Genomic DNA, 13,794 nt, shown 5'->3' with positions numbered 1-13,794 from the left:
CTAAGGGGGAGTGAAGGTCAGGGTTGATTGGGAATCCCTTTAAAAGCATATATGTGAACACAAAACAGATCCTCCAAGCATGTGTTTATCTCTGATGGGGTGAACTTTTGTTGGCGCCAACGCCTTTGGAGCATCCTCAACAACCTTTCTGACTCCAGAGGCTCCCTTTGGCTGGCCATTTGACCTGCAGATGCCAAAGCCTTGACTCCTTCTGGGTGATTTTCTGCCCAGACAGAAACCGTCCCACATTCCTTCTGGAAGCTGCAACAGCTGTGGAATCTCCTAATTGTCTCTTTGGCTAAGCTGTGTCAAAATGCCACATCTATGCCCTTGATCTAAATCAGTTCAACTCTGTGGCCGCAAAAATTGCTGCAAACTATTTCCTATTGTTATGGAGGGAAAAAGAATGGAGCAGAGGCTTTTATATTGTATTAATTTGCCCTACAGAAATGATTTACTATTACAGGCTAAATTAAATGAAGACTGCTCCAGCTCCACTCCATCAGAAAACAATGCCGTTGAGATTCATCAGAAAACAATGCCGTTGAGATTAAGCTGAGCTACCCTCAGGCTGGTTAACCTGTTACTTACTACAGTCTGGACCAGTACAAACGTAACGACATCATCATGTGGTTGTTTTGGCACCAGTCTATGGTTCCACTTACTTTCATGTCTCCGATAAGAGTTTGGAAAAGTCCTCCGAGTGCGCTGCATTCCTTCTCGATCACCGCCTCCATTTTCAGGACAACCTCCAGCAGTGGTCAGTCCCGAATCGGCGAGCCGCTTCCCGCGAGGAGTAAATAACAATTCTTCAGGAGAAAACGTTCAACAAAACACGAGCTGTGGTACGATTTAGGAAAGCTGAACAGCAATAGTAACTGATTTTACATCAGTACTCTTTCTTTTGTGGCTTCTGTGCTGCTTTTTCTTTTAGTACTGCATGACTGAAATCAAGCGAAGACCCTCGAAACGAAAAGAAAAACGTTTAAATCCCCCCAATTGTGTCCTTCCTGTCGTCTTGCTCATTTTCGCGAATGGCCAAAGCGGTCAGTAGAAGTCTGTCTGCCTTATAGCAAACAATAATCCAAGATGCCCGCGATATGATGGAAGTACGTATCCGTACAGCCAGGTAAACACAACTGCTCTGCTTCTAACTCCCTCAACACTAAAGAAATAGGAGTAACTCAAATGAAGTAAAAAAAAAAAAAAAAAAAAAAAAAAAAAACACGGAGACGTTTCCGCTTAACTGTGTCAAAATAAGAGCCTGAGTAAAACGCCAAATGAATGTCTAGGCACATCAGAGACTGCATAAAATGTATTAAAACATTGTAGTACTATCTTCATGTGGTTTATATGATATTCCAAATAGAAATGTTTAAACGGAATTCCTGAACTAAAGACACTTTAATTATGACGTGGGTGTTACATTTTATTGTGAAAGAATCCAAACTTCCGCCCATGGAACATGCCAATTACTAACAGGAGTGTAAGAGCAACAGTAATACTTTTTCATGCAAATGCAAACAACTTTGTAAAGGTTTTGCAATGTTTTAAATAATAAAAAATGTATCCAAAGCAACCACAGAAAAAAAACTGGACTAGAAAAGTCAATGGTTAAATACTCTATTTTAGTTCCACAGGTAAAATGGCAATCTTCCATTGTGATTTGGTTCATTTAAAATAAAGTACTTCAAAAGTAGTCTTTTATAGACGATACCAACGAAAATGTTGTTTAGCCTAATTGTAAATCACAAGTGACACCTAGTGGTATTACTAAAAACTGCAACACAAAGTACAAAGAATTCAGTACCAATTTGAATCTGTTCGGTTATAAGAAATATGTTGCTCTCAAATGCGAATGTTTTCAGTCATTTTATTCCTTTTTAAAAAGAAACAGTGATTCTTCATAATTCATAATTTAGATCATTCAATGAAGCGTTACAACAATCAAGCACAAGCCAATATATATTTATGTTAAAAATGTGTTGAAAGAAACAGCTTTAGTATTGAAAACAATAAAAGAAAGATTAAAAATAATTGTAAATCACAAAATTACAGATAATTGCAGGAATAAATGGTTAAATTATCAATTCACACAGACAAAAACACACCCATATAAAAACCAACACCCGATGCAACAAATACAGATGATAAAAGATACACATAACCAATCTTAGTTTGATTTAAAGCCTAAACATTAAAACCCATTTGCTTAAATAACTGAGAAAATGTCAGTGGAAAATATTTTCACAACAGATTAAGGTAACTTTGTTCAAAAATACATTTTATTGAGGTGTAAATCACTAAAACAAGCAAAACTTTGCAGTTTAATAAATAATTAAACATTCTTTTACATACTCTATAGTCATAGTACAGTTATACAGTGAATGCAAAGTATAATAGTTAAGATATTTAAATATCAGAGTGAAAGGCAGTCACATGAAATCTGCAGTCTTCATATCCCTAGCACCAACTAATTTTATTTACTTTTTAGCACTGAAAAAAAATGCATACAACTGATGTTTTTTTACAGTTTTGCAGCAAATATTAGGCTTATATTTACAAAGTGATGTTTCCAATATCATTTCACAGCAAGAAAAATGAAGACCGAAAAATATTTAAAAGTATTGTCATGGAAAGTGCAATTTTTTTGGTTGAATTTGTTTTTTTTTAGCCAACTTTTTCCAAAATGTTTAGAATTCATAAGTGAAACATGGCTTTCTTAAGGTTTTGTCTCATTGTTTTTGTGTTGACCTTTTTGACACATGATGCAAATGTTCTAGGATGCGCAGAAGTTACAAAGCAAAGATGCATTAGTTGTGCAGTCCCTGTCCCAGTTATTTCATCCACCTCTTGAGTCCCATCGCCATACTGCAGCCGTAGGAGAGCGTCACAACAAATGCAAATATCTAGGGCAGAATGGGAACAGGTTAATCAACCACATTTATTTGCTTAAAAAAAAAAAAATCTCTTGTTTTTTATCTAAAACTGTAAATTATTTGAAATTCTCATGTAAATTGCAACCTTTTAGCTTGACTTAAGATTTTTGAAACAGAGCATTTAACTCATAATTGAAGGAGAATTGATATATTTTCACTTTAAGAGTTCAACCTATTAGCAGCAGCCTGTAAACAGTTGTTTGCATTGTTTGCATTTGCATGACAGAAAAAGCAGATTTCTCTGGTAAAAATTTGAATCAAAAGATGACTATTTAGGTTTTGACATGGCATCTATTTTTAAAACCAAGAATGCATAAAGCTTAGCTCTGCCATGTTAATGTGTAAATGAGCTTTATTTTTTTGTTTTTAGGAAATAATTTAAAAATACCGCAGCTTTAAACAAAAGGAAAATGAATCAAATATGGCAAAGTCTGCAAACACCTAAGAACAGGATATTTTCAACTAAAAGAAAGATTGCAAATAAAACACTACTTCTCTAAAATAACTGTTACGAATATTAAATCACATTTTTTAATAATTGAACTGCAGAAGTTGGGAGTGAACTTAACAAATCTAAAAAGAAGTTTTCAGAAAGAAGATATTTAGTCTCAGGATAAGGTTAAGACTGTCAAAAGTGAAAGTAAAGGCTGAGTAACTTGGGATAAATGACTGAAAATGACTTAATAACAGTAGACCTATATTTATGTCAGAAATACAAATCAATTTTTATTTATTTAGCCAAAATCAGCATTTGCTTTTGGCGTTTGATTGGAGCTCATACAAACACACATTTTGCACTGTGGGACAACAATTTTCCTTCAATTTAAGAAGGGAGCAGGTTAACAGTGAATGGTAATCAGTATTGATGGATTTGTGAAAAGCAGAGTTTTGGACTATCAGATGATGATAGAGTAGCCTTGCGGCAGACTGGCGACCTGTTTAGGGTGTCCCCCAGCTTCGTCCAACAGTGGCTGGTTTAGGCTCCAGCAATTTTGTGACCTCTAAAGGGATTCAACAGGTTTGAAAAATGGATGGAATGGATGAGAATGGACCAGTTAGGAAGCCCTTTCAGAGAGAAATTTAGGTCCAAGCAAGAGATAAACATAGGTTAAGCCAGACATGTCCAAAGCATGGTCCAAATGCGGTCCACATTCAGATTTCTACCTACCTGCAGGTTCCTGTCATAAAACCAATGATGTGATTTTATACAATTCTTTCAAAAAACTACGATTACTCAATTTTAATTGACTAAATTACGTTATACGCCATTGAAAACCTGTAACAAAAACCTGTGTTTACTTGACTTTCAGAGCCTTAAGAGAACTATTTGTGTTATTTTCCTGTTCACATGATTTACACTTAACAGTGAATAATAATTAACATTCATATGAAGCCAGATTTAATGTTGACTAAATCTTTTTTCCAGGCAGATTTTTTTTTTCCATACTCCCAGTAATTTTGGCAAAAATGTATTTGTATGTATTCAGGGGCAGAGCTAGGGGGCAAGGGAGGTAGCTGCCCTCGCAGCAAAAAGCTTTGCCCCCCAGTTTTTGAGTCATATAAGCAGAATTTTGGACAAAATTAAGAAATAATCACTACAAGTTACTTTAAGAATTAGTAATAGCACCTGAGCTAAAATAACTCCTGTTTTAATATTGAAAACATTAATGAAACTGTGGAATACGTATTTTTGATCATTTATTTGTATTGGCCTTCTAATCTGCTGTGCTTATTTGCAAGCCCCCCATACATAATGTTCTATGTGCAGAAATGAAAATTATGACATTGCAAAAAAAAATAAATTCATTTAATAGTTTGTTTGCATTTAATGTTATTAAAAAAGTTCAAAGAATGCAGGTTGATTGGTTGGCCCTCACACATTTTGACCTCACCAAATAAATTATTTTGGTTTTGTCTCTCTTTGCAAAAAGTTTGCCTTAATATAAAAAACATTACCTTTACTCTCGTATTCATTTGTAAAAAATCTGAATCCTTTTGATTTTAGCATTAAAGAGACTTACCGTTGCTGCCACATTAATTTTGTATTGCCTTGATGACAGCAAAGTTGCAACATGAGAGCTAGTGATGGGAACTCCCGCCGCTGCCGCGGTAGTTGCCGCTTCCAACACAAAAGCAGCAAAGTAGAACAGCAATGCAATGAAATGGTAAAATAAATCCTGGTGGGGGAAAAAGAGACAAATGATAAAGAAATTTAAGACGTTTACCCTTAAGGACAAATGCATGCATGAGCACAGAGCTATTGTGATTCCTTTTTCTGCATCAAAATGTAAACATTTGAAGAAATATCTAGGAGTAAAGGTGAAAACTGCATCAATACACTGGCATCTTCAATGGACAAAACAGGGATAATAGGGGTGAAGGAATCAGATGGGGGTGTGTGAAACAAGAAATGGTAAATGCCAAGGACACTTTGACAAATGGGTAGGCTAGGCGGGAATTGAACCTGCAATATTCCAATCAGGGGTCGACCGGCCTACCACTGCGCCACAACCAAAAGGTTAACAAGAGTTTGTCCTGCCGACTCCAAGCCTGGTAGAACTACAGGCAGGCCTTTGTTGAGTTGAAGTGTGAGCTCATCTTCTATGTCACTCATTGTTTAGCTGAACACAAACAGCCCTACATGCCGTTTGTAGTTTCTGAAACCAGTGCTGTCTGAGGGGCCAAACGTGACAGAGTTCACTCCATAAGATTACTCAAAAACATTACAGATTTTGTCTTTAAAAAAAGGTTTTATGGGAAAAAGACGAAAAGAAAGTTGCCTTCATGTAATCACCTTCCTTGTCAAAAACATTTAAGCTTGATCATTAAACTTCTTTAAAACAGAACAACTCATCTGTCTTTAGCTTTTAAATTCAAGTGATTTAACATTGTAATCAGAAAGCATTGTATCATCTGTTTGCTCTTAACTAGTATCAGCACATACTAAATATCTAACATTCAATTGTATTCTGATAAAATTTTCATACATGGATGCAACGTTAAAAAAATATATAAATCTCAGTTAGCTTTGTTTTTTTGTTTGTTTGACCTTGAGCACATTCTAGAAAAATGGAAATTCTACATTGTCACCAGCCTACCAAGAAATTCCAGTCTGTGTTTATGCGTTCTGCCAAACCAGTGACGAGAAGAGCAAGGTAGGCTGAGGAGAGGAAGAAGGTCGTGATGGACACGAACATCACCCAACCCTGCATCAGAGGTACAGGCACACCGGAGGAAGCCACCAGAATCCAAACCAGGCCACCAAAAACCTGGAAATGGACAAACAGGGAAAAGTTATCTCTTCATCAAGCCACAAGGGTGTAACCTAAAAAGTGCACTCATGTCTTTTTCTTGATGATATTCCAGGTCTTGAGGACGTGAGAGTGTAATTCAATGTGAACTACTAATTACACCAAAACATGCAATGCTGTTTTAATCACACATAACGGTTTCAAAAGTTTTAAAACAAACAAAAAAAAAAGTAGTTATGTGACAGGGTGTGTTTTTCATTCTGTTTATTTCTGGGCTCCTCATTTTGGACTGTTCGCTGTGAGCAAGAATTTGAAGTACCTTGAACACCTCACGGACACTATTTTGTGATAAGCTACAGGTGTGATCCAAGCAGAACTTCCAGAAGCAAAGGGGATAATCCCAGACAGGGTTTATCTACCAGTGAGTCAAAAATTAGATTTTGGTCTGTAGGGTTGCGACTTCAAACTTGGAGCATCAAACCACATGCAGCAAAATCTGTTTCAAGGCTGTTGCAACCAAAAAATTGCTCTCTGCAGAGTGCATTCAGGTATTTCTCTTTATGAGATGCTCAAGCTAGCGATAGCTCACAAAATATCTGCTGCATTGTTCTACAAGCTAAGGAGATGTTAAAATAAACGTATTCCATCATTTATAATTTTTGTTAAAGAAAGTAAAAGCAGGGAGGGAAAAAATGGAATAAAGTCGAATTTGGAATGAAACAAATCGTATTTCTTGGCCATATCGCCCAGCTCTAATTGTAAGAACCTTGAGCATCAGGAAAAGTGCAGAAAAATCCAATCCATTGTTATTAATGTATGCAGAGATTTTTATTCAAAAATTTTATATAATATTATAAAAATTCCTAAAAGCATAGTGTGACAAATAACACTTTCCTTGAAGCCCAAACAGTGATAACATTTCTTTGTTAACTTAAATTTGTAGGTATTTTTGCATTGCTTTAACCTTACCTTCATCCCATTTTGCAACCACACTGACACACACATACTTTTCATAACATCTTTTTTAATTTGACATTGATACATCCCCTAAAAAAGTGTTTGCCACCCTCCCTGTCTACAAAAAGCTTGTTATCATACATGCATAAACGCTGGCCTACAACAAAAGTAGCTAGACCGCAAAGCATTTACTGTAAAACTACTGTATACGTGTAAGATCAAATAACTATGTTGTAAATCAGGGGTGGGCAAACTACGGCTGAATCCGGCCCGCCTCCACGTTTGGTCCGGCCCACTGAACAACATCAGAGACCCATGTTTCTGTTTTTTTTTTAATCTGGCCACATGATCAAGAAGTGACATCTTATTCCCTCCTTCTGCAGTCTGTGCTCCAACCTGAAACCCTCTAAAATCCCTCAAATAGAATAGAAGACAGTCTTCCCTTTCTATGTCGCAGTTCATCTTTCGCGGTTTAGCTCATTCTTTTATAGTGATTATGCTGCTTTTTTTAAACAGTGCACCCTGTTCTGTGTCCTGATTAGCTGGAGACCTGGTCAATCAATCTCCTCCATGTCTCCTGGACAGAAACGCGGAGCTCTTCAGATCTACAGAAATCTTTGATCGATCAGATCTTTGTGTTCATTCTAAGATTCTGGACCTAATTTCTATGAAGGTTTGAGAATTTAAACGAGTGAAAAGGGTGAAAATGTTCATGTTTGTGTGAGAAAGGTGTATTTAGGCAGTGAGGAGTTTTACTGCCATAAATGTCTGTATTCAGACTCTGTGGATTTCACCGATCACGGTTATTTTTAGAACGTAACTCCTGCAATAAACGAGGGAACTCTGTACTGGTGAAAAGGTAATGCAGAAATAAGTTTGGCTGCTTATTTGCTTTTTCATTATTACTGGATGAGAAACAGACGTGCAGGACACAGCTGCTCAGTTTTAGTGCAAACTGTTAGACGTGTGAGGAGCTGCAGCTCTAAGTCTTTATTAGGATTATGACTGGAGAGGATCAACAATTCCAGTGTTTTTTAGTGTGTTTTTTCTTTTAAATGTATCAGTATATTTTTCCGGAATTTTTTTCTTTGAAAATGATAGAGTGTTATTTGGTCATTGCTTTATTTCATAAATAATGTTATTTATTTTATTAAAAGGATAAAGAATGAATAAAACTTTATTCCTACAGCACTTTACAACTCCTTGAGGGTACCAAAGGGCTTCACAATAAAAAAGAGACCTAAAATGGGAACAAAAGTTTTAAACTAAAAACTCTAGAATATTCCTTTTCAGAATATAATTTTCATCTACATTCCATGTTATATCATTCTTACACCACACATCTGCTCGTGGGCCGGCCCTTCTATCGAATTTTAGAACCCAATTTGGCCTGTGACTTAAAATAATTGCCCACCCCTGTTGTAAATGAATCCAATACGTAGTGTTACATGCAGGGTTTTTTTTTTCTTTCTTTCTTCCTCTGCATGTGCTTCCTGTGCTGAGTGAAGACACCTGGTGGAGACCTGACAAGCTGTCCAATCAGGCCCCAGAGCCAGCCAACAGACCTGCCTATAAGCTCTTGTGGATCACTGGGACAAAGGGCTCTTTCTTGATCACAACTTTCATCCGAATGTTCACGGCTGCTTTATGCTGGAGAATGTGGGGAAGTTTGTGGACAGGTAAGACGGGGTATCCAGTACATCTCAAGTAGCTTATCTTCTGATATGCACACTAGGTACGTTGGTTGGTGACACCTCTTGTATGTCTTCATTCCCTTTTCTATATAAGTCAGTGAGACTTTTGTTTTGTTTCTTTTTTAGAATGGTGATAGCTAGGCTGAGTTTTGTTCTATTTATTTCATTCCTTTGCCCCAACCTTGGTCCCTGCCTCCCCGCCTCCATCTACTTAACCCATGTGCTATCCTAGGCACTTTAACATTGGGAGTTGGGTCATCTAGACCCACTAGACAGTGCGCTGAACCTTTTTTCTTTAATGATTTGTAATCTTCACTGGTTTCTATGGATTACATGAAATCTTTCCACCTTTATCCACCGTTGTCATGGTAGGGAGAACACGTCAGTGTAAGGGTGGGGTCATCTAGCACAAGGGTTAAACGTCAACCATTTTGTGTGTGTGTGTTTGTTTATGTTGCGTACCCTCCAGCCCTAGGCCTGCATGTTTGTGGACATAACAATAGCATTGCATTACAGGATATTTTTTAGCTTGATTCATTATTGCTTGTGTGTCTGATTTATTCAAAAAAGAAATGCTACCTTCAATAACTGGAAAAAATCAAATGAATCAGTTTTGGTTAAATAACATGGGACCCAGTATAAATCCATGAGGGATGGAACAAGCTCCCTTCATGGACCCAATGTAAAAGCACGACATTTCACAATGTTGTCTCCCAGCAGCTTTTAACCCAGTTTTATGATCCTCATGTACTATGCAATTTTTTTTTTTATGGAAATGGTTAATTAATTTAAAAGTATATTTTTATTGACAAAGACTCTGATCTCATCAACAGCTTCTATTGTTGTGACCCCTTTATGCTAAATGCATAGTGGCTTTCATTTAGGATTCATGTGTAACAAACATTTTGTGTTGAAACATTTGCTGGGCACCATGTTACCTAAAAGACCCACTCTAAGGTGTTGTGAGGGGCTGTTGGCTAATCAAAGAGTGTGTAAACACATGACGTATGGGAAGTGGGGGCGGGCTTACTACGTACCCAAAACTCAGAAATACATTTCTAGTGAATTTCTGTTACTCTGCAGAAACTATTTCCTAGGAAACGACACAGGTTTTTGGATTTTGGCTAAAAATGGATTCATAGGGTAAACCACTTGGACGCGTTTACAATGGACACAAAGATGATTGGAGTGGGACTTTAAGTACCACAGTTTTAAAGGGATTTGTTTTGACAATCAACAATGCATGACAAGGTCTTCATCGACATAACATAAGTGAGAATCAGAGTTCTGGGATAAGTGAGTAAACTAAAATACTGTGCATGTAATGTTGACGATACACTTTCATTGAAAAAATGTGGACACACCATTCATTCTGACGATTGGTTAAGTACATCCAAACTTCTGACTACATTAAATAAACACTTAAGTTTAGGTTTACTGAATGCATAATTTTTAAGATGATTTTATTTGTCAGTTTTTGGCTGATGCTGTTTACAGGGCGAATAAACAGACTGAAGAATACTTTGATCTTTACGTGTTATTGATGTCTTAAAATATTAAAAATAGAAATATTGTGGCAGGTGTAGTAATGGGGAAATCTCTGATCAGTTTTGATCAGGAACACTGTCAATTTATAAGACTATCACATTTTTGAAAGAGTTTTAAAACAAATGCTACTTTATAAATTGCATACAGTAGTTTTAAGGGTTTATTTTTTAATTTTTTGCTCAAAATAATCCTGAAAGTATAATTTTCTGAATAACCTGCACCTTGCTTGCACTTTTAACGTGCCAAGCCTTTCTTTTCTGTATATCAATATCTATATCAAAATTCAGCAGCTTAATTTTCGCTTGTACCTCCTTGGTCTTTCATTATGTCCCAGTCGAAAAAAACCTGAACTTAAACTTATTCCCATAATTGGTTTTGGGTTGTTCGTAAACATTTTAATCCACGTTACATCCGTCGTCTTTTATGCTATCAAAGCCAAAAAAATGAGAGGTTACTGCCTCAAGTGACAAAAACATATAGATTATATTGATTAAAAACACTCTATGCTCTTAAATGAGCCAGTATTTTAATAAAACTCAAACTGTAATTGTAAACTGATCAATTTTCTTTATAAACATATAAATGAACAAATCAATTAGAAATGGTGAATCTGTGTTGCAACCTCTTGTACATGTGTGTGTGTGTGAAATAAAAACGTGAATGAAAAAATCGCACACATTAATTGGTTTCATTCAGGGAAAAGAAAAAGCTTTACTTCAGCTCATAAGCTAAGTTAAGAAAGTGCAGTGGGTTTTTTTTTTTGTGTAAGTTTTTCTCATGTAAAATCACTGAATTCGTGTTTTCGTTAACATTTCAATCCACAATATGTTCGCCGTTATTTTCTATTAAAGCCTCTAAAAAAATTTAAACTCCCGCCCCGCTGCCTCACTGGATTTGACATACAGATTTCTGCCAATCAGATCAACCAGAAAGGTTACTGCCCCCAAGTGACAAAAACACCCCCTGAACACTTCGCGCAAACCCAGCGAGCATGCAGGATCGCCACTCGGTTAAGATTGCAACTGTGCAGTTGTAAAATGCGGGGTCGCTCGGTTGAAATTGCGCAGTTATAAGTTTCGCTCAGTCAGTCCTTATCTTTGCGCTTGATAAAATTAGTGGCAGCCATGAAACGCCATAGACATGAAACAGAACACCAATGGGGTACCTCTCTGTGTGGAGTTTGCATGGGCTTTTTCTGGGGACTCCAGCTTCCGCCCACCTCCAGAAACATGCTTCACATGTTAATTAGTTACTCTAAATTAGGCCTGCACAATAAATCGCAAATTTATTGTTATCGCGATGCATTATCGCTGTGCATTATCCATATCACAAAAGACAGCTAAAATCGCAATAAAAGGTAAACCTTAAATGTGCTAAAAAAATCTTATGGCCACTTGAATCATAAGAATTGAATACATAATTGAATAAATCCCTTGATACCAATCAGATGGAGCCTTTCACATTGCTAACCAATCCGATGGAGCTTTTATGTTAGATGTTGCCCTCCTAATTAGACGAGGGTCATTTGGAGAATAATTAAAGGCATTTTGACTCTTATTTAAATTAAACTGTTCAGTGAAATGGAAATATTTTTGTTGATTTTGCTATTTGTTCATTTATTGCAAGTTATATCGTCATCGCAATATTGATCACTAATATCGCAAGTTTTCCTCTTATCGTGCAGCCCTTCTCTAAATTGTCCCTAGGTGTGAATGTGGGTGTGCATGGGTGTGTGATTGTGGTCCTGTGACAGACTGGCGTCCAGGATGTCCCCTGCCTTTGCCCACGAGTGGCCTTGATAGGCTCCGGCAGCCCCATGACCCCAAAAGGGACAATCCAGGTTTAGCAGATGAATGATTGAAAGTACACTTTCTTCCTGTAATTGAGGACAAGGCATGTATGCAGTTCAAGAGGTAAATATGAAAATATTTTTCTGCAATGGTTGGATTTGTTCTCCTGCTTAATGCTCCCCTTTACTAACATGAGCTGAAAGTTTTAAGTGTATGGCATCTATGTGAAAATTGTCATGCATCATTTGAACAGTTACCCCGAGGCACTCAATATCTTGGCAAATTAATTATACCACGTAAGTGTTATTGCATTTTAGTTGGTGAATAATTGAAAAACTTTGGCCATTTTGGCATCTTTGCTGCTTGTTTTCTCTCTCAATCTTTTTAAGGAATTTACTTAGCCCTTGATTAAAATGTCCAATTTTTTATGATTCTTTTGAAGCAAAGTATCATAAATTGTTAGTTCATAATGCATTCTTCTCTGATCATCCTTATTAGGTAAGTTTTCTTTTTCACAAAACCAACTAAAAGCATTATTTTAGTGGGTGGGAAGTTCAAGGGTTAACATCAACCAGGCTCACACCTTAATAGCCACAGATCGGCAATTAATTCTTTGAATGTTTCCAACATATGCTCTTCCTTTTCTGCACAAACTAAGGCATCAAGATAAGTAGTAAAATACCTGTTAGATTAGATTAGAGCTTTCATGGAAGTGCTGTGCAGAGGTCACCTTGTATGTTTATGACACAATAATGTAGACACAAACCAAAACTCACTTGTGGTCTTCTTCTATAATTTTATATTAAAGGACGTGACTTTAGCGCACGACTACAAATGTGCAAAAGTCGCATCCCTAAGAGACATGATGTCGAATGAGCAGATACAGTTTGCAACAACAGTAACAAACTAAACTATAGACAAAAACTGATTCCTAACAGATTTTACTATATATTAGTAATAAGGATGTGAATAAATATAGAATAAAACAACCGCTTGTAAACAATCACTCACTATTTCTATGCAGATGAGAACTCCAGAATAAGTCCGTAACACACCCAAACCCAGAGGTAGAGAAATGGTTGCCGTCGGGAAGGAGGTGGCGGCGGCGGGGTCCACCGGGGCAGCGGTGGCGGCGGCGGGGTTAGAGGCTGGCTCCGACATTTTTCACCTCTCCTTGTATCTCCTTGCTCTCTGAATAACTAAGCTCTCTGAATTTACCCGTTAAACAAAGGACGGGCACAGAGGCAGAAATTCCTGCGGAATCATGTGTCCTCGAACAGGTCGGACAGGTGCAGCGGCCACTCCCTGGATACGAGGGATGCGTTCAGGGACGTCTCGGAAGATCCCACATCACAATATCCATTTTATAAAACAAGGACGGGTTTAAAAAGTTTATTATAAATATATTATAAACGTGTTCTGGTATTGTTATTACATTGTAGTCTTGTGTAGTCAACTAAATTAGTAGTTTGACTAAAATAAGTAGAAAAAGCCCCTTTATTTTGTCCAATGTTCTACAGGAAAAGTGTTGGGAAAATCAATTATTTGGAATAACCTACATTTTATTTAACATTTCTGAAAGAAAATCTCGCATGTGTCAAACAGGCACGAGTAA

General features: G+C 36.9%; 2 protein-coding genes across 8 annotated transcripts in view; both read right to left on the bottom strand.

Moving 5' to 3' along the window:
- The window catches only part of LOC101157392 (metastasis suppressor protein 1), a 44,589-nt gene extending 43,388 nt beyond the window's left edge, over positions 1–1,201 (bottom strand). For 5 of the 7 annotated variants that reach the window (XM_020710016.2, XM_020710020.2, XM_020710019.2 and 2 more), the window contains exon 1: positions 666–1,200. In XM_020710016.2, coding sequence (XP_020565675.1) covers positions 666–737 — 72 coding nt within the window. In that variant the 5' untranslated portion in view covers positions 738–1,200. Of the gene's footprint in view, positions 1–665 lie in introns of all 7 variants that reach the window. The other 2 variants (XM_020710017.2, XM_011484980.3) reach the window with 2 other exon arrangements.
- A 652-nt stretch (positions 1,202–1,853) lies between these two features.
- On the bottom strand, positions 1,854–13,501 carry mal2 (mal, T cell differentiation protein 2). The gene is made up of 4 exons (XM_004077753.4): positions 13,191–13,501; positions 6,038–6,208; positions 4,961–5,116; positions 1,854–2,909 (listed from the first exon to the last, which is right to left on the bottom strand). Exons 1-4 carry the CDS (start codon positions 13,338–13,340, stop codon positions 2,838–2,840), a joined length of 549 nt encoding a protein of 182 aa, XP_004077801.1. The 5' UTR covers positions 13,341–13,501; the 3' UTR covers positions 1,854–2,837.
- Between the last annotated feature and the right edge of the window lie 293 nt (positions 13,502–13,794).

The sequence above is a fragment of the Oryzias latipes genome, chromosome 16 (assembly GCF_002234675.1).
Source record: "Oryzias latipes chromosome 16, ASM223467v1".
Taxonomy (NCBI): domain Eukaryota; kingdom Metazoa; phylum Chordata; class Actinopteri; order Beloniformes; family Adrianichthyidae; genus Oryzias; species Oryzias latipes.
The sequence above is the reverse complement of the archived record's forward strand: the minus strand, read 5'-3'. Positions and strand labels throughout refer to the sequence as shown.